The sequence below is a fragment of the Astatotilapia calliptera genome, chromosome 4, assembly GCF_900246225.1.
Source record: "Astatotilapia calliptera chromosome 4, fAstCal1.2, whole genome shotgun sequence".
Taxonomy (NCBI): domain Eukaryota; kingdom Metazoa; phylum Chordata; class Actinopteri; order Cichliformes; family Cichlidae; genus Astatotilapia; species Astatotilapia calliptera.
This window is the reverse complement of record NC_039305.1, coordinates 7,963,902-7,984,961: the sequence shown is the minus strand read 5'-3', so window position 1 is coordinate 7,984,961 and position 21,060 is coordinate 7,963,902. Positions and strand designations below refer to the sequence as shown.

Below are 21,060 nucleotides of genomic sequence, written 5' to 3'. Positions count from 1 at the left end.
CCGTCAGCCAGTAGATAACGTCTAATTTTATTTTACCTGTCATAGTTTTCTCACTATCAACACTATATTTCACGGATCACACACAGACCATTTACTATGAGTTCACAGGACACTTGCATTATGAACGGGCCCTGAAGTTCAAAGAAAATTGAGCATTGTTATCCTGACCAACTGAGTGAAGGTCATGTCAAGGTTTGGTAAGGTTCCTGCATTACTCATGAATATTAAGTGCCTCCTCAACTTCATTACACGCTGTTCTGGTTTTCTAGGTAATAAATGGCTTCCCAGAGCAGAGAAGCAGGCACAGAAATGAACACCTGAGGTGGAATGTCATAAAAAAAATAAGCCTGAGTGCCAAAAAATCTTAAAAATTTAAAATAGAGGCAACAATAGCTTTTAGATAGGCTGACAATAGCCTTGGCACCTGATCCAGACATGAGAGACGTGGAGGAAGGGCATGATCCCAGAAAAGGATATAGCAACAATGTCCCAAGCCTCATTCACTTCCCTGTGGAATACATGAATCCCTCTTCCCCTTTTCCACATTTTTCCCTACTGAGAATATACCTGCCAAAGTGGTCATGGTCCTGTGACATTCCTGCCAAGCCCTGTATTCACTCCTGTGTTAAGTTCAGTTTGACCCAGGAATTTGTCAGTATTTTGGATTAAACTGTGGAAAAAAGCTCTCTGTTGCGTGCGAAACCAAGTTTACTTTGTGTGTTTTTCCCATGTCTATGTGTTTCTGTGTCAAGCAGGCATGTGGGGTGAAAAATGTCTGCACTCTACCCTCAGTGCCCCAGACCAGAATAGTCTCCACGACAAACTAAAGAGGAGAGTTTTAAAAAAGCTGTTTTCAGTTATGTACCGATCCCCCAATCCCTTCTTCTCCATCCATTCTGCTTCCAGTGCCACAATCACAGAAATGACTTCCAGCTGCTTAAAAGATGAAGACATTGTGCAGCTCTATGTCAGGACACACTATCAGAACAAGAGTTTCTCGCCTACCCTACCGCCATTCTTCTCAGCTCGAACTGACACGCACACTGACATGAAAATGATTTGAGCCATTCTCCAGAAAGCAGCTTCTCCATTTCCTCTTTCATCCTGGCTTGTCAGGATTTTATATGGCTGGCAGATGCCTCACTGCAGTGTGGCGATTGTTGCTGTGTACAGTGTGTCACTACGGCTCACAGTGCCTGACTGCACCATTCATTTTCTGACCAGCCAGTTTAAACAGACGCTCTTCCGAACAGGCTGCTGATGACCGTGTCGTCGTCTCCTGCTTTCTAACAGCGTCAGAGGTGAGGAAGGGTCTGAAAAGCTGGTGGAGAAATACAGTTTTAATCTCTCCTGGCCTCTCAGTGTCCCAACTGGTCACTCCTTACATTGAGCACACAGTCTGAGTATTCACAGCTTGCACAATATAGAGCATAAAACATCAATCCTTAGTTTTATAAAAGATGCCCTGTGTGTACACTCTGAGTTCACAAACATTTTTAAATCAAGGTCTCTGAGTGAATACACTTCATTGGTCAGATTCTGTGTGATGAATTCCCATCTGAGAAAATAGTTGGTTTAACTTTTACACAGATCAACTGTAGCAAGACAGGGGGGATAAAGAGCCATGTCACCCACATTGACCCTGTCATGTTGCGTTATGGGCTAAATTTATTTGCAATCTCTGCAGCATGTTAAGTTGGAAATTTGGCATGATGGATAAAATGTTAGGGGTATCGAAGTAGAGAACAAAACAGAACGGGTGCATAGAAAACTCTGATTTCATTTACACCATAAGTGTGTTTAACAGTAAATATATGGTTTCATATTTGAGGCATATTTTATGCATTTTCAAGAGTTGAATTCAGGAGAGGCAGAGATGGGTGGGAATTTTGTAGCCAACTGCCAGCTTGAGCAACTCAACAGTTGAGTTGCTTAACCTTAGTAGTTGGCTGAGTTTCCATAACAGAACTCTTTCCCTGGCTTTAACTGTATTATAAATGCCAGGTGCAGATTTTGTAGAGAATAAATTCTATACATATGAAATGCTATAAAACATTTTCATTGAATATAGTCAGCTGAATCATCCATTATGAGACATCTGTTAGATTTACTATATCTGTAAATGCCTTATTAAGGAGTCATTGAGCTCCTTTGGTGCTCAGTGATTTTGTTAAACCTCTCGGGGTTCTTGGCTCAGTAGCTTCTGTTAGAGTTATTGGAAAATGTACAGTCCTCTTTCAAAAACCATCATTAGACAGATACTGTTTCTTTCAGAGGAACAATACGTGGAACTCCTTCAAAAACTGATGCTGACACTGATTCTAAACTCCATGTTTATTTTTTTTCATGCAGTCATGAATTTTCAGTTGACACAGGAATTCTTTTTGCATCATCTTTTTGTATTTTTATACATGCTTATCTGGGGTTTTGTGTTGCAGACTATGAAGACTGTTATATTGCCCCGGTCAATGTTCAGTTCATGTCCACATATAATTAGTCTTTAATATATAAAGTGGATTAGCAGTGTTTAAAATGGACAGACTTGCAGCTGTTCAAGGTTGTAAGCGATTTTTTTCATTTGGTGCACAGCCTGAGGGGTTATACAGGACATGAAAGGCTCTGAAGCAACAGAAAGAATGAAAATGAATCGATGCAAGCGCTTCAATGTAAGTTTGTTACTCTATTCTCTTCGAGCCAATTAATCAATAATCAATGGAAGAAAATTACTGAGCTTTATGTGAGAAGGGGATGATTTTCTAAAGTGAGCTTTAGAGTTTTTTTTTGTCTCTCTCTCCATTGTAAAAACAAGAGTGTAGCAGGGGCTTGTAAGGCCAGTGTTTCTCGCTCTTCTCCCTCAGCCTCTCTCCCCGTGACAGAACACGTCTATCTGTTTATTGTCTCACCATCACATTGACTCCCTGTCACTGCTGTCACTATTATTCGAACTTTTCTGTCTGTCAGGCTCTCCTGTGCTCCCTTCTTCTTTACACTGTTAGCCTGTTTCTGTCAAACCCTTTTTCATTCTGTTTCTCCTTGTTGGCCCCTGCTCTTTATCCTGACACGTTGTCTGTCTTCCTTTAATCTCTTTAACAGGCATTTTATCATATATACCACATCTGTCTCCGTGCATGCACACGGCCCAGGTGCGTGTCTGTTCTGAATCTCTGTGACTGCGAGTCCACGCAAGCTAGAGGTGCGCACGGGTCCACGTCAGCACACGCACTTGCTTTTACACATGCATGCACAGATGGTGTGCAGGTGTACGTGTGACATAGTGCACATAACAGGCCATCGCCTCCTCCAATCCACTTCACAATATGAAACAGGATTTTCCTGTGACACAGATTGTTCATTCATTGCCTAACACTGACCCTCTTTGTGGCTCTTGTCCTTGATTTATGTCTGTCTGTTAGTTGCCTTGGATGGCCTCGCCCTGTCTCGTAGACAAGTAGTCTTCACCAACCAAACAGTAAATGAAGTGCTGTGATTTGATTTATTTTATGCGTTTGTAGGCATATATTATCATATTAATGGTATATACATCATAATTCCTACCACAAAAATATAGTTAGTATTAGGCTTTCTGGTGTGATTCATGCTTGTACTGTAGTGACACAGTTACGCATGCATACACACTGAATTTGCACGGTGGTGCTAGCAGACTGTTGCTATGTAGTTTGCTCTCTTCAGTAAGTCTGTGTGTTTGTTTACTTGTGTGTGTGTGTGTGTGTGTGTGTGTGTGTGTGTGTGTGTGTGTGTGTGTGTGTACATGGAGGAGGGGGTGGTGCTTGCAGATTGTGCTTGGTCCACTAGACCCCTCCCAGTCAGAATAGAGCTGTCTCAGCTCATCAGCATTAGACTCGCGTGGCACCCTGATGTGCCCCGACAGTCAGTCACAGGAAATGATGGGATGTGAAACCACCCAGAGCGCCCATGTGACCTGCCATACAGGCATAGGCGGGTCTGGGGGTGTTGGATGGGATGGAAAAACAGGAAGGCAACGAGGCGATGCGTCCTCACAATAGCAGCTGCAGAAGCCTCACTTGGCACAAGACTGACAAAACACACAACACCTTTGCACACACACACATATATAGACAAATTTCATACAGACATACTTAAATAGATGTGTACACATACACGTAGACACACAGTGATACTGGGTGCAGGCCATGATTGCTGTGATATTTTATCTGGCTGAATGGCAGGGAAATGAATCTCAGCATGCCTGGCTCTAGACCTTTAGGTTTGTGCCATTGTCTTTCACGCCACATGCTTCAGCTGCTCTGAAACACAAATGCAGACAAACAGACACAAACATGGAGACAGACACAAAAATACACACATTGTGGGTCCAAGCAAGACTAGAATAGTCAGCGAGAGCAGCCTGCCTTCCAGTAAGGCTGTGGAAATACACATTGTAACAAGTCGTTTATCAAGTGAAAGCAGCTCATAGATGTTCAAGCCAACTTCGCCACATGTTCTTTCAGTCATGTGTTACCATTTTTTCTCAGTTGCATTTTTAGATTGTCTGACTGTATTAAAATTACTTATTAAAAATTGTATTTTATAAAGTCAGAAATATATGAAAATTATTTCAAGTGTTTCTTGTGTGATTCATATCACATCTCATAACTAAATAAAGGAAAATAAGAATAGAAGACCTTCTAAGCCTCTATGTCATGCAGTTTGTCTTCATTAAGTCTTTAAAGGCACTAGAGATTAGACTTTTGTAACGATTTTGCTTTTTCAAAAAATGTCCCTCAAAACTATGCAGTCAGTTTCAATTTCCTCTCTTATTTTCTGTCTTGTCTGATATGTGTGACTTGAAAGCTGCTTACCTTGTTGACATCAACACTGAGAACCCGTGAGGCATGTAAGGGCACGATTAGCTGGAAACTAACCCGGCCTGGATATGCATATGTATATGCATACAATGGACAAACAATGCGTTGCTAAGGAGATACAAGAGCCAAATGAGTGACCAGGCACATATGCAACAAGGTTTATGATTGGCATGTTTATGTTTTGTAATAGAACAACCAAAGAGGTTTAAAAAAGAAAAATCAAATAACAATCTGAATTAGAGGCTGATACACTGGTCACATAACGTCTTATAATTTTCTTTAAATATGAAGCAAAAAAATTTGTGATGTATGAGAATAAATATTTCAGGTGGATAGAATTAGACAGACTGTGTCCCTGTAAAGGAGTCATTTCTACGAGCAGAAAGAAAAACAGAGCGAGCGTCTTGCAGCACTCATATACAGTTTTTGTCACGATACTGGGTCGTGTGACCCAGTGTTTGAGTTTTATGTATTTTTGTATTCATTTTTGAGCTGGTGAATTTCTAGGTTGCTGTCATGTTTAATCTCCATGTTTCCTGTTTTATTTTGAAAGAGTCCAGTGTTCTTTGTTCATTGTATTTAGTTTCACTTCCCCTGTCCTGTCATTAGGTTTATGTGTGTCAGCTGTGCTCCCATGTGTAGCCACTTCCCCTAATCATCCTTGTGGGTATTTAGTCTCTGTGTTTCATTCAGTCTGTGTCACATCGTCTGTTCATGCACCCTGTTATTCTAGCTGCACGTCATGATTCTAGCCTGCAAGATTCGGTATTGGACATGTTCATAGTCACTTTCTCCAGTCATGTTTCCCTGCACCTTCATGTGCCAGTACTGAGATCTCGTTCACAGTTTTTCATGTCGTGTTCATAGTCTGTCCACAGTACTTCGTCATAGATCATTCCTGGTCTTCGTTCATAGCCTTTAGTTACTCCCAGTTTAGGTTCATAGTTTTGTCATTCCCATAGTTTATGGTTTGTTATTTTGCCTTCTCCATCAGCCCTGATTAAAGGCTCACTTTGAGCTTAGCAAAAGTTTTGCCTCCTGCGTCTGTGTCCGCACCTGGATCCACCAAACACACTCTCGCAGACCGTGACAGTTTTTTTCCAAGGTCCAAACCCTTGCAGTCTTTCAATTTTATGGGTCCTATTTTACAGATTTTCCAGGACTACCATCAGGTGCGTCAGATGCTCTCATCTTTTGGGAGGAAAGCAAAATCCCAGTGTTTCCACTGCATTTTCTGTGGCTCTTCACATGCCTCACGATGGATTACTTTCCCCTCTCACCTTCAATATCCTTTCACATCTCTAAGATTCAACTGCATCTCGAGGCATAGCTGTTTTTCCTTTCTTTGCTGCTCTTTCCATCCTTTATATGATGGTCTGCTGCTGTACTGTCAAATTTTATAAATTGCACAAAATGGCAAGACTGGCTTCGTTTTTTTTTTCTTTGTAGTTCTCTGTTGTTGATGTGTAAACACAACAATGTAAATGTTGTCTCTATATCTATATATATATATATCGCATTTGTCTCTATAGTGGCTCCAAGTGTAAAAACATTTTCACACAAACATTTGTTCATCATACTGCATATATAAAATACTAGTTCAATTCCTATTATATGAATAAACAAGTGGTTTACCTGACGTTGTTTAATCACTTCCTTTTTTCCCACTTTACCTCAATAAAAGCCAAGTTGACCTTGTTTAGTGTGAGGATGGCCACTAGCCACATTTATTATGTGAAAGCCTGTGCTTTTAACTCTGAATAGCCTTATCTTCACTATACAAAGCAGCATTCTGCCATTGTAATGACTCTCCTACGTAAAGCATGTCCTTTATCTGACTCAACAAGCACACAGGCTTTCACTGACTGCTTCATTGTATTATTTATTGAACCCAAAGACAAGCCAACTTTCAAGGTGAATGCTAAAAAAGTGTACAAATATATTTTCTGAGTTTTGCCCCCCAAATACAGATACTTTTCAAACCTTTATTTTCTATGCCTCAATACTCAGACAACCAAGTGTTTTGTTAGCAGCTATAATTCAATGTTTAGTAGAGCTATATAAAGGGGACAAATTGTTTTTGTAGCCGTGACAAAACCAGAAAAACTAATCTAATAAAAAAAATCAAAATAACATGTTTATGTAGACTGGGTTTTTTCTCTCTCGCTTTCTCTTTCATGAACAATACTGCAAAAACAATACAGTAGGAGTCTAATATGTGGTAATATTCATCCTGGAGTCACTCTAATGGTAATGAATAAGAGACTGATTTTTGCCTTCATGTAGTCTTTGTGTGTAATTGTAGCCTGGAACATTAAAGCAGAAGATGCCCCTTTGTTCACTCTCAGTCTGCTTGACCAATGTCACTGTAATTCTTCTTCAAGTGATTTAAGTATGTATATATCTATACAGTGTAAATTAAAGAATATATGGTTGAGAGTGGCTGAACTGTGCTAAATATCATCAAACATGCAACACTGTTCTCCTTCAAATTCTTTCTTAAGTGGTGGCAACACAGCTGAACTAACTCTGAAACGATTGTTCAAATGTATGACCCCCTCTAATTACAGTTTGGAGTACCTAGGCAGCAATTAGGGAATAAAAGTACAATCGAGCATTATCCATTCTTTGCATAGCATGAGTCACTCTAGTTGGCCTTGGGAGCAAAATGATATAAAACTTACCCTGTAAAAAAATGAGTCAGATATGAAGTATGAAAATATAATAAAGACGAAAGAAGCAAGTAAACAGTTACCTACTTTGGATTTAGCTGTAGTTGTAAATGTGCTGTAACTGACATGTGTCTGCTTAAAAAATGGCAAATAAAAATGCCAGGATAGTTTAATGTTAAAGGTAACAGACTGTTTGTTTGGAGATGAAAAATTTCAATTACCACCAACATAAAATTATCATTGTTAGTCTTGGGCAGAGTGTTTGCTTATTAAGAGGAAAATCAAATGAAAAACCAAAATGGGTTATGTATTTGAGGCCATTATTATATTAGACTTTATTGAGGTCTGCTTATTAAATTTTGATTAGTGTAATAGAATTAAAATCCTAAATGTTTTTGCAAAGCTGATGTTTTTCCTAATGGAAAATCAGGACTCATCTATCACTTTATCATGTGCCAAAATGTTGGTAAACAGGGTCAAGTCACTGAAGACTTACTGTGTGAGAAAATCTCAGCAGATCAACATTTCCCGTCAAGCCTGCCTGACCCCAACATATTTTGCCACATTCAAAATCATTTAAATAGCTTTTCTTCGCCATTCATACCTAACGAGTGGCTAGCGAGTGCACATACACCAAAATCTTCATTCACAGATACTATAAAGACAGAGCAGTGCTGGATAGTATGAATAACACACTTTAAGAGAAGAAAACTGCCTTAAAGATTAAATTCATATGCCTGGGTTTAGATCTACATTTCCAATGAGACATTCAATAAGTATCTTCCTACCTGTGTTTTAGAGACAGCAGAGATGTTTAAATTCACATGGAGTAGTTTGGACTGTATTATATAGCTGTATGCATGAATTTACACATGGACCCCCGACGTGTCCTGTTATTCTTGGCAGCAATTACATCAGTTTGACAGTAGACATTTTCTGTTCCACCTGAGACATCAGGATTCCCACCTGCCTGCTGTTCCCCTCACCTAGCAGTTTCCCTCTTTATCGGTTTCCCTCTTTTTCAGCTCCTCCTCCCCCTCACTGTTACGCTCCTTCATCTTCCACTTGTGAACCCAGCCAAGGCGACGAAACACACTGATGATTTATTTATGTTAGGGAAGCCATCTTCCCCTCACACCACGATCTCTCTTTCCCTCTCACACACTCACATACATACTCTTCCTCTCTCTTCTTGTGTTTGTCTGTCTGTGAAACTGTATGTGACAGTGATGCTAAATGGGACGTCTTCTCTCCTGTTGTGATGAGTTGGAATGTGCAGGTGGCAGAGCTTACAAGCACAACACACACACACACACACACACACACACACACACTTTGCAGTGTCATACTGGGCTGTCAGCCTCTCTCTCCTCTGGGTTAACGCATATGATCTAGATATTTGACACTATGTGCTACTTTTTTTTTTTTTAAAGAAACACCCCAGCAGCCAATATGTTGAGTGACACCAGGTGATATACAGTAAGAATATGATTTAGTACCAGACAGATGTTACTGTTTCTAATGTTCTCATTACAGTGGAAACTTCAAACAAGAAATATTGTTAGATATAACAGATATGAGGAGCTATGTTTATTTTTAGAGGAGTTTATGTAAATGTATCTTGCAAAGCAACTTGCCATCCTTTGCTAATGGAAAAAGGGAAGTCTGGTGAATCCAGATGTTATCATGTAAACAAGAAAAATCTTGGTCACAAACAAAACTCATGATCCTAGCTTATAATATTACAGTTGTGAGAATGATGTCATTTTCTGGGCAGCACATTTTACAAGCCGTTCAATAAGTTGCTATTCTATTAACCTCCTAAGACGCGAACTCTTCCACGGCATGCATTTTTAATTTCTCTTTGATATTTGGGCTGATTGGGACCCGATGAATGTAAAAATAAAGAATTACCAGATTTATTTATTTTTTACCTAATTTTTGCTTCTAAGAAAAATGAGATCCACATATGAGGACATTCGTTTAAAATTTCATTAGAACAGTAGCAGTATAATGTCCTCGTAAGTGGATATCAGGCCCTTGTAGAGCAAAATTGAGTATTTTGGTCTAAATAATCCAAAATGTGATGTCCACATATGTGGACGCCAGGTCCTAGGAGGTTAATGGTTTATAAATCATTCATTAATTCTTTATATAGCTGTTGTAAGCCATTCTGTTAAAGACATTCTGGGTTTGAAGGCTGTGGAAAATTAATAATTAATTTACTGTATGTCCTCTAGCTGCATTACTTCTGTAGTCTTTACTGCTGCTGTTTAATTCATCAATATGACCACCTAGTTTGTGTAAAGGATCTTCAGCCTATTAATCCAAAATACATGTATTATTAACTTATTTCTGCAACATTCACCACTTCACATATGATAGATTATACATGTTGTAAATGGTGCAGCAATAAGTTATTAATAAGTGTACTTTTGTCTGATGCGCTGGATCTCCCTTTTACAGAAAGTAAGGGATGGTGAATTAAATGATGAATTAATGAGCTGGATAAAAACTAGCCAAATAGATTTTTTTTTTTTTACAACCTGGTCAAATGTTATTACCAATGGCTTGTTACTCTTTTATAAAACATAAAAGATGCATAAAATTTCCTTAAACAAATTTACCTTTTACTTTTTAGTAATGGCTAATTATTGACCCCCAAAATTAATCAACACATTTAAGAGTCAAAGAACAATTAGAATTGCTTTATTTAAAAAAATAGAAATATTAACATATTTCATTTCTGGGGCATCAATAATGCAGTTTTTTCAAAGTTAACATTGTGCCATCATTAATGTGCAAGGTGTGTCCATGTGCACAAACCTAACTAGTGAGTAAATATGAAGTGAAAAACAAAAGGAGTCAGCAGGTGAAATGAAAACTAAACATAGAGGTCCAAAACAGGCTGACAACCTTCCAGGCTGACAAATCTGCACAGCCACCTCTCCAGCACCTCATGCAGACACTGCAGGTCTTAAAACCAGAACTGTTATCTGATGGCAGCACAATATTCCCAGGTGCAATCCTTTGCAGCATCAAGAATGGCTGCAAAGGACAACACAGATGGGAGCTAACTAAGCATTTTTATATGACACTCCATGATGACAACACATTTCCTTATCAAGACAGATAAGGTGAACCACACAGCATGTTGTTGAAAAAAACTTGTGCTCTTATTAGTATCTGTTTTTCATTTTTGGGGTGATTTTAAATTGTATTTTAAATCCCGGGGTTTGCATGTAGTCGTATAATTTATGTAATTTGCTTGTTTTCTCTTTTTGCTAGTCATTCAAATCAGTATATGTTAATAAGGGACATAGAGACACAAGCTGGGAAGCTCATCAGTGAGCTGAACAACAAGCTAATAACTTGACACTTGGTCTCTTCTCCTTTAATGCCCGCTCTTAGACTTGCCTTCAGGTGCTTTTATGGGACTGGGCATCTTACACTGTCACCCATCAGCATCTGTCTTTCTTGTCCGCCCATTTTTAAATTACTTTAGCGCCTCACAGTCTACCTTCTCAGTGTTCCTTCAACCTGCTGTCAGTCTTTCTGTCACTTAGTTGGTTTCTCTTTCAGTCAGTCAGTCAGGTAGCCGGCATGGCCGTTACGCTCTGAGGATGTTCCTTTCCAGTGCTCTTCAATTCATTTGTTTGTTTGTTAGAGAAAGAGGGCGTGAAAGAGATTTGGGTCTAGTGAGAGATAGTGAAGAGGGAAAAAAAATGCTATTGAAGTAAGCAAATTGACAGAGGGATTGAGAAAGAGGGAGATCCATGGATGTCAATTTAAAAAGTGAGAGCTTAGTGTCAGGCTTTCAAAGAGGAGCGCGTGCGAGATGAGAGAACGAGTAAGAGATAAAGTTTATGATTAAGGAGAAAGGGGGAGAGTGAAAACTGTTTGTGGAGGAAGGGAATGAGAGAGGAGAGGACTATTGTTAGTTTAGAAAGAGAAAGCGATGGCTGTTAGCCTCCTCTGCTGCTGCCAGCCATTACCTATTCAAGCCTCAGCAGCAGGTTGGCAGAGAAAGCTCTAATTGAGGAGGCCGATGGCTTGGAACACTAGAGAAAGAGAGGCAGAGCTAACTTCTTTTCTTTTTCATTAATTAGCCTGTCACTCATTACGCTCTGGCATGTATTTGGGATCATAAAACAGCATGGCTGTGGTTAGATTTGATTGCACTTCTTGTTGTGCTGTCCAGTAAATTACAGAAAAAATGACTTCTGTACAGAATAAAGAAGATAATCTGCAGCTATGCATCATATCCATTAACCTCAAGGGCTGCGAAAAAGCATTTGTTTTTCTTAGTAAATCACACTCCCAAGCTCTCGTCCTCATGCTTTCATAGATTTATACAAACAACTCATCAAAAAACAGCGGTGCCATTCTTATCGCACTCTCACATCCCCGCCGCATATTGGAAAACAAAAAGGTGGACATTACAAGGCTGTCAGGCGTTGACAGGTATTGATCAGGCTGCTGTTGAGAGACTAGATGAACTTCCCATCAGAGACTTTCTTGCTGTTTGTTGCCATCTGTTAATAACTAATGGAAGTTGTGATATTTGTGGTGAATGTGAAGAAGGGAGGAAGAAGAGGATGTTGTAGTGATGCCCAGATGCCACGGCTAAATGGATGTCACATGATATTAGGCTTGCATGGCGTGATACACCGCCATCATTCTGTCAGGTGACAGCATTTATCTCCATATTTCACATCTAACCCCCTCCTCCACCAGGTCTTGATCACTCATCACGCACTCGCTCTTTGTCCCACACTTCTCCACCCACCCAACCCACTGCAGCGACACTGTCAGCACTCTACAGCGTTTACACGTACTGCATAATAATCACAAGCTGCTCACCTCTTCTGGAGTTTCCACCTCACCTCCGTGCAATGTAACCAGCCAACAATTCATATTCTGTGCATATGTCACATTTAGCAGAAATGTTTCTTTTGCAATCGTGTTCTTTGTTTTGTTTTTTTAACTTGTAAACAAACTTTTCAACATGTCTGATCTTCTTCTTTAAATCGCCAAGTCTCACAACTGACTCCAGTGAAAAATCTGTGGCTTTACACAGAGCCAGACGGTGTACAAAAGAACACAATTGTGGAAAGATAACACAATTTCATTAAACCTAAGTGTGACAGCTTGACCTTCTCTCCTCTCCAGGATCTGTCACTCATCACCATAGATACTTGGCTCTCAGCAGCAAGTCCACCAGTGTTAACTACAGATTTGCTGTCCCGCAACTCACAAAGGAACAGTAATGTCAGACTTTTTTTTCCTGCATTGTTTTTCAGTGTATAGCGTAGCAACTTGAAATGAACAAGTTGAACACTGATCCAATGACAAAGGAGGTCAAATGGCTCAAAAGTCTGAACAATATAATCATGAAAAAGAAAACTCCTTTATGTTGTATCATCCTGACAAGTCAATCTAGTATTTATTTTTAAGAGACCATCTGTTCTTACATCCATTTAGGCATAAATGAGTGAAAATGCTGGCAATGTGAAAAAAGTTCCACTCATGTGGAAATGTATCTGTGCTCCTCATCGTGTTTTTTAAGCATGTAGAAAAAGCTTCACCATGTGAGGCTATTTTGATTTTGTTCGTTTTAATTTAGATGGAAATTTCACTAGTTAAGTGAGCTAATTTTACAATTTTCACTTAGTCATAGTGTATTCTTGGTTCATGCCACAGCCTGTCAAGTCAAACACAGTAAAGATCACTCCGCCAGAACTAAATCAAAGGTGTGAATCCCTGCAACTCACCCTAACTTTTACATGTAGTCATAAATTCACTTAGGCTTATGCCCTTGGAATCCAGTTGACTTAGAATTGTTCTTATACCAATGTTGGAAATAAACATTAAAATTTATGTTATAAACCAGTGTACGGCAATTGAAGAAAACAGACACAGTGAATCAGGCTCTCTAATACAGTCCCAATCAAAAGTTTAAGACCACTTGAAAAGTGGCAAAAAATTATAATTTGCATGGTTGGATCTTAACTCATTCACTGCCATTGACGTCTATAGCCGTCAATGGCAGTGAATGAGTCAATGAGTTTAACTCATTCACTGCCAATGGCTGGCAGTGAATGAGTTAAGAAGGTTTCGAGTATAGCTTCAACATGCAACAAGAAGAAATGGGAGTGAGGCAAAACATTTTTTTGAGAATGCAATTAATTGAAAACAATGCTTAAACTGAAACAGGCTGTTTTACAGCCAGCATGTTGCTCACTCAGTAACTACTGAGTTCTCAGTGTGTGGACTCCTTCCTTGTCACCTATACCTGTTCTGGCATTAACATCAGCACAAGAACTGTGTGCTGGCAGGTTCATGGCATGGGTTTCCACTGTAGTGCTGTAATTGCTTTAGGACTCAAAAGCTGAATATAATTACCTACACCAACTTTAGGCCATATTAAAGGAGGGCATAGACATTGTGACATCACTCACTGATTTGTGAGGTCCTGTTTGGAAGACTCAGTTTTAGATGTAATGCTTTTTCTATCTTTGTTTTTGGGGGTCTTGAAATTCTAAATTATAAGCTTTAAGTTCTAATATAATCTTGGAGCTTGCCAGAATATTATTTTTCAGGTAGTTAAAAAGAGGTCTAATTAGTGACTCAAATTAGTCAAGACCTACTCGACAGCTACGAGTTACATTTCTCTGTATTCACCCCTCATCTAAGTGGCCATGCCTGTAATGATGCACAACTTTTTTTTAATTATAATTGTCCCTCCTCCCTACCCCCATTTGAGATGTAAACATATTGATTTCAGCTGTAAAGGTGAGAAGTCTATGTGATTAGTTTCACTTTTGGTGCCAGCCTCAAGTGGCCTCTTGAAGGACTGCAGTTTTTGGCACTTGTGCTCCGATTTCATTTTTCAGCCTCATAGATTTACTCTAGAACTTGACTTGTGATGCAGCTAAGAGCAACTATTATTAAGCCACTGCAAAAGGTCCTTAATGGACAGTATTATAAAAGAGCCTTTCCTCAATATATTATTAAAAATACACATAGGCTTTGCGGTGGAAAAATTGACTTTTATTTAGTCCCTCAGAGAGGTGTAAACATTGTTTTCTCTTAACATACAGTATGGAACAAATAGGCTAGAACAAATCTTCTTGGCTGAGGCTGACTGATGTAAAGCTTGGAGCGATTCCCGTGTTTCTAATTAGCCCAGGCTCTGGCATGGCAGCCTGTAGGCTGATGGTTGGCATGAGGCAACAGAACAGCCCAGCTGCCCCTGTGTCCCCTACTCTGCCCCAAAGGAGAGTCTCTGGGTCTACTGCTGCCTTTGTGAATGGCAAGGAACAGAAACCTGGATTGGAGAAGAAAGGTATAGTTCACACCCCGCACAACACTCTGTCAGAGACAATATTTCATGTTTAAAAAGGAGCTCTTCATCAGCAATCTGATCACTACAACCTCTCCCTGCTGCCATGCTCCACTTTCTCACTTGCAGCTTTACTCTTTGGAACAGCACTCTTAATAGCATCATGACAAACTGACTGTTAAAGAGCATCATGTATATAGTATCAGTTTAATGTAAAGGTTGAATTAGACCCTTTGAATGGACAGCAGACACAGCTGATGAACACGTTATTTTTGACTTGGACAGCGGATGTCAGGAACAATTTAAAAAACATCTGAAAGCCCTCTTCACAATGACATGAACACAGCAAGGACCAGTGGGCATTTCAGCCAAAGCAGCAAATTGAATAAACTAGAAGCAGAGGAACAATATAGACAGAGAGAGACAGACAGATGGGGAGAAGAGACAAAGTATATGATTAGGTAGAAATACAGTTTAAGTAGAAAAGCGGAAAGGGGCGAAAATGGAAACGAAGAGGAAGTGAACTGCAAGCGCAGGAGAGGCGGAGAGGGAGCAATTTAATGCTGTAATTAAGTTCCCGATAGCACCCTGGGAGATGTGCTTTGGCGTAGCTCCAGGACAGCTTAGCATTACACCAAGGCCCTTCAAATCACAATCTACTTACACACACACACAAACACACACACACATAACACACAACACGCCATTTGAACAAACAGAAATTTAATTCCGAGTAGGCTCTCTGCGCTCTCGCAGCCAATTTCAAATCCCCGAATATGTGTCAGCTTCACCAAATGATGCATCGACAAGAAGAGACACAAAGGAGGCGCAGACTGGCAGAAGAGACGGCTGTGAGAAACCATCACTTGCAGTCACTCTCACGTTGCTCTCACTCACACATTGTAGTGCACACACGACAGTTGCCTTGACAAGTGCGCACAAATCATACTTATGAGAGCACGAACGGAAACCTGTCTCAGAAAATATTCTTTTCTTTCCCTTCATGTTTACCGTGCACCTGTCATGCTTCTTCTATCCAGACCTGCTTACTGCTTCTGCCTTTATTTTATTGATTAATTTATCTTTGTTTTTCTGAGGCTGCATGGCAGAACATATCTGAAGCCAACGTCATTCCTAGTGCTGACCTACAAAGCAGTAAGTTTGACAAGATGGCTAATGTGTTGCCAAGTTGTACAGGTGTGCAGCATGTCTCTGTGCAGCCCTGTCATGTTAAAGGGGCTCACCAAGGGGAGGAGAGAGAAAGATGTGGGACTTTGGAGAGGAAAGGATGACAGGAGGAGAGAACTCAGAGAGACATCAGAGAAGAGAGAGAGAGAGAGAAGAAACAGGCAATTACACCCAGCTTCGCTACCACACTCCTATCCCTCGCCTCCTTCAGGCCACGCGGAGCAGCAGCACGAGCAATAGGATTTTAACTGAGGAGAACGCGCATCAATAGGATCTAAGATTTCCTGGGAATTGGTCACCAAAGACGGGGGAGTAAAGGATACAGTGTTGACAAAAAGAGTTGTCTTTGGAAAGACAGGAGAGGAAACAAGTCCTCTAAAATCGGCTCCAGCACATTCCGAGGCTCTTCTTTAAGTGCCGTACGCCTACCGTTCGCACCTTCGTGCTGTCCTCGCTCTCTGGGGATAAAAGTGCGTAAATATATATATATATATATATATATATATATTTTTTTTTTTTTTTACCGTTTTCACGGCAGGTGACACGCCGAGCTGTAGACTCACAGATACGGTCCTGGAGCCACGATGCTGATCGGTAAGTGTTAAACACCTACAGTTCTCCACTTTACCGGTGATAACGCGGCTGCGCTGAGTAAGCAATACACGAAAGATTCCTGAAAGGTTCCAAATACAACCGTTTCAGGATTTCGCGTTGCAACAGTGTCGATGGGTAAAAAAAGATCTTAAAGCATGTTAATGCAAACACACTATGTGGAGCAGGCGCGCTAAAAGTCCTTGTCGGGAAAAATGAAAAATCCAGGGATTCAGTCATTTATCGGGCTCGCAAGTTGACCATTTGAAGTGTTCTTTTTTTATGATTTATTCATGAATGTCCTGTGCGCCGTCGATTACATGACTGTGCATCAACAATCACCGCATTGTAATATATCTATATCACTAAAGCACTTCTGGATGGATGCAAACTGCATTTCGTTGCCCTGTACCTGTGCATGTGCAATGACAATAAAGTTGAATTCTATTCTATTCTATTCTATCAGATTATATGAAGCTCAACCAAAAGTGTGCGTCCTGGGTGGTTCGGAGTTACCGACACCTCACACTCCTTAGTCCTCTCGGCCCATAGATGGAACTTGTATCTTTTATCACGAAAACTTCCACCGTAGATTATCATTAATATGGTGTTGTTCTTTTTTCATTTAAAACGTCACAACGTTCCGAGTCATCAGTAATAATAAAAAATAAAAAAAAAACTCAAAACAAAACATCAGTCTGTTTGAGAAAAATGACCTTCTCAAACATCAGCTAAATAAATAAAATAAATACGTTTGCTTGTGTGTGTGTGCGTGCGTGTGTGTGTGTGGGAGGGGGGGGGGGGGGGGACTATAATTAGTGGACATTTGTAAACCAGTTCCTGGTAATAAGCATCATAAGCTCGTTGTGAAGAACGACGTCATTAACCTGACGTGTCAGTGTGCCTTCAAACAACTCGTTGTTCATTTTTTTATTAATAAATAAAATTGACCAGCTTACCCTGAACTATTCAAGTAGTGATGTTTGAAGATCTCAACCTTTTGGGGGCTTAAAAATAAAGCTTTGATGATTACTAGTATGTTTTGATTGAATCTGATAAAATTGGCATAGGCATTAGTGTAAAAGCTGTCCCACTAAATCCAGAAAAGAGAACTTCATTTGCATAATTAACTCAATCTCAATGGAGGTGTATTTTTTGTGTGTATGGGCTGAACAAAGAATGTCTAATGGACCCAAGCTGCTGGGCCCCTGTCCTTCATCTAAAATCCTGATTTAAAGCATGTTCATGGCTCAGTGCAGTCTTACCTTTCTTCAACAAAATGCAACTGTTCCTGCATTGCATATCAGTGCTTCTATGAGTACTCCTTATTTCACTTTCAGAGACAAATAAACAGAAAATGTAGCTGAATTTGGGAAAAACATCCAGTTCACAAAGATCTAAAAGAAATACACTCATAGTGTTGTGTCAGACCTCTGGATGTGATGGCTCCCGCCATAAGTGTGACTGTGTGGTGATTTGCGATCTCGGTGCTCTTAAAATGGCTTCGGAGCATGGGCAAATGACTCATGCAAATGGATGCCGCATTAGCATTTCTCTAGATATTTACTCCATGTCACAAATGCAACCTTCTAATCCCTACACTAGTAAAAACTATCGTCCATGGAGCACCAAAAGCTTCCAACACTGAACTGTTTTACTGAAATACCATCTTCTTCCCTCTCTCGTCAGCGTTCTTTCCCACTCGCCCTTTTAGTCAGCTCATAAAGAACTGCTCTTCTGTCAAATGGAGCCCTAACTACTTGGGCCTTTGTCCTGTGCTGATTTCTTCTCGGCCATTATGTCGTCGTAAAAGCCAGTTGGGGTGTCACTGGGGAGCTTTGGCGGCAGTGGCTTCTTCTCAGTTCCAGATAACAGCCTTTACTGGACAATGGCCATTATTAGTCACTGTGTTGCTGTCTTCTGACACAGACAGTTCTCTTCATATTGAATATTTCAGTATTGAGTTGAAGAGCAAAAGACCTGGTAGTGGGGGCTTGACTTTGTCTTACTTCACTCATCCATCCACAACACCCCCATCATCCGCACAAGCGGGGGACAGGTTGCAGGGCTGCGGGAGAGCTGATTATAGGCTTCTTCGGGAGTGGGCGACATTCTTCCACTTCCAACCTTTTTTTTGTCTGTGGGATCTGAGGTGGGGGATGCATAGGAAGCAGGGCTAATCTGAGCTAAAGGGGTCCCAGGGTTGATCAGGGGTAATTACACAGGGCTAGGATTACAGACTGCGACCACTTATTGTGGACTGGCCACACCCTAAAAGTAGAGTTGTATTTTTTTTAAGTAAAACGAATGATTTATTCATAAACATACTATTTGTGATTTCCAGATTTTAGCTGAATGTATAATTTCATTTGTATTGCTTGACCTTGAAGTGTCAGTGTCCACTTGGACTTGTTTCTAGTTTTGATCTGCAGAAGCTGCAGGGTCTTCTAAGCAGTAGGGAGCAATGGCTGTTTGAAGTGGTGGTGCAGGTGGAGGGGATGTAAATGAGGAGGTTAATGAAAAGGCATTGGTTCATTTCCCACAAACCACGCATCTGTGCCATCACCAAACCATCAGCCGATTAAACGAACAAGCTCTTCCCGAGTGTGTGTTACGCCGACTGTGTCTTTTTGGTTAGAGCAGCTGTGGGCCCCTGTCTGGACTGACGGAGTGAGTGCTCTTCTGTGTGTGTGTCTGTGTGTTCATCACTCATTATGATGGATGAATCTCCCGAGCCTCCTGTCTTTTCATTCATCCCTCACGGACCAGAGGGACGAAGGTGGAAACTCTCCAGCTTCTGTTCAGCACACCTCTGCCTACTGTCTCTCTCTCACACGTGCACACACACGCAGGCAGGCATGTGCCCAGAAAAGACAAATAACCCACTTTAGTAGCCCAACAAACACCTCACTTCAGATGACAAATCTGTAGTTAAAGTGACTTTTGTATTTTTCATTACCTCAGTCCCTATTAATCTGCATCATCTATGTAAAAAATCTTGTGTGGAAATGAAAGAGTGCTGCCACAAATAGTATATTATTTCATATTTATTGTTTCTCATCTTACTGCATTTTATATGTTTTATCCACTGGAGTAAAGTTCTTTCCCACTTTTATGCAGTTGTCGATGTCTGTGTGAGGTAATCTTTCACTTTAATGTCCCGGGCTGCCATTGCTTCCAGGTAACGGGAACAATGGGATGTGTTATTACTCCAAAACTCTTGTTCTCCATACTGCTTTTTGCTGTAGTCACTAATCTTGATCTCATTTTATCTTTCCCAGCAGAAATCAGTTCATGAGGTGTAAATTTAAAGACTGATTCTTCTCGTAGAAACTCTCACGTCGTTGCACATTGTCAAGCTGTTGTGTTTACTGTTTTTTAGAGTAGTTTGTGATGATATGGTGTTTTCATATGTGAGTCAGAAATTCTAATCATAATGCAGTGTGTTTTGTCACGGCGCGTTTGGACTTTTGAGATTAGAGTGTAAAAAATCCCCCGAAATAAATAAATAAAAAATATTAATAATGATAATAATTCCAGTCTTTGATGGAATTCTTTATGTGTCATAAAAGGGCTGGGTCTTTGGACAGAACATCCAATGAAGCTGAAGATGAAAATTTAATAATGAGGAAAGTGCGGCTTTGGAGTAAGTTAGTAGTTTAAGGCTACATTAGTCACTTCTAACATAATACACCTGAGTCTCAGACTGAACATTTAGATGGTCAAGTGAAGTCATGATTAATGCAAGAAGTATAATCGCTGTTTATTATTATTATTATTTTTAACTGTCTATTTTTAGTCGCACTTAGTGGAGTACACTTTTAGTCTGGAACAAATTCCTTGAGGGAAGTGTCCTGCAAACGTTGCTGGGCATCTCTTGATTTATCTCCACTATTACTGAGAGAAAATGTAAATGTAACTGGATACATAAAAGGAATGCTGCATGTCATAAATCAAAGCGAAATTACACATTTGAGTGGGCGCATTTTGATGTTGAGACTGAATCTTTCTGACCAAATGATGTTTAGGTAGGTTGGAGAACAGGATGACTGAGCAGACTGCTGCAGGAGCATAATAAGCTTTGTCTACACGGATACACGGATGTGCACGCAAGCGTTAAGACAAGCTAGAGGTCAGCAAAGAGCAAAGATTGAAGGTCAAAGAATTTATTATTACAGTAGTGATTTGTTCTTGACTACTGAAAATAGTTTGAACTTCCAATTTAGCAAAATTAAAGACAATATTGTGATTTTTTTTTCCGCTCAAATTACAGTGTAAGAGCAAGCAAAAGGTAAAGCGAAGAAGTCCACTTGTGGTTGTATGGTTGGGCAGTCAGTCAAGTTCCATGTCCCTTTTTATTGGCCTTGTGGAAACGGTCTTATCATCGTAGATGGAGAAAATGGCCTTGATGTGAGAG

The 21,060-nt window shown here is 40.1% G+C and overlaps 1 protein-coding gene across 4 annotated transcripts in view; it reads left to right on the top strand.

Moving 5' to 3' along the window:
• The window catches only part of znf385c (zinc finger protein 385C), a 151,644-nt gene that overhangs the window by 78,811 nt on the left and 51,773 nt on the right, over positions 1-21,060 (top strand). Inside the window, exon 1 of one of the 4 annotated variants that reach the window (XM_026164374.1) lies at positions 16,161-16,646. The exons of the other annotated variants lie outside the window; for them this stretch is intronic. Coding sequence (XP_026020159.1) covers positions 16,637-16,646 — 10 coding nt within the window. The 5' untranslated portion in view covers positions 16,161-16,636. Of the gene's footprint in view, positions 1-16,160; positions 16,647-21,060 lie in introns of those variants that run through there. 4 annotated transcript variants of the gene reach the window in all.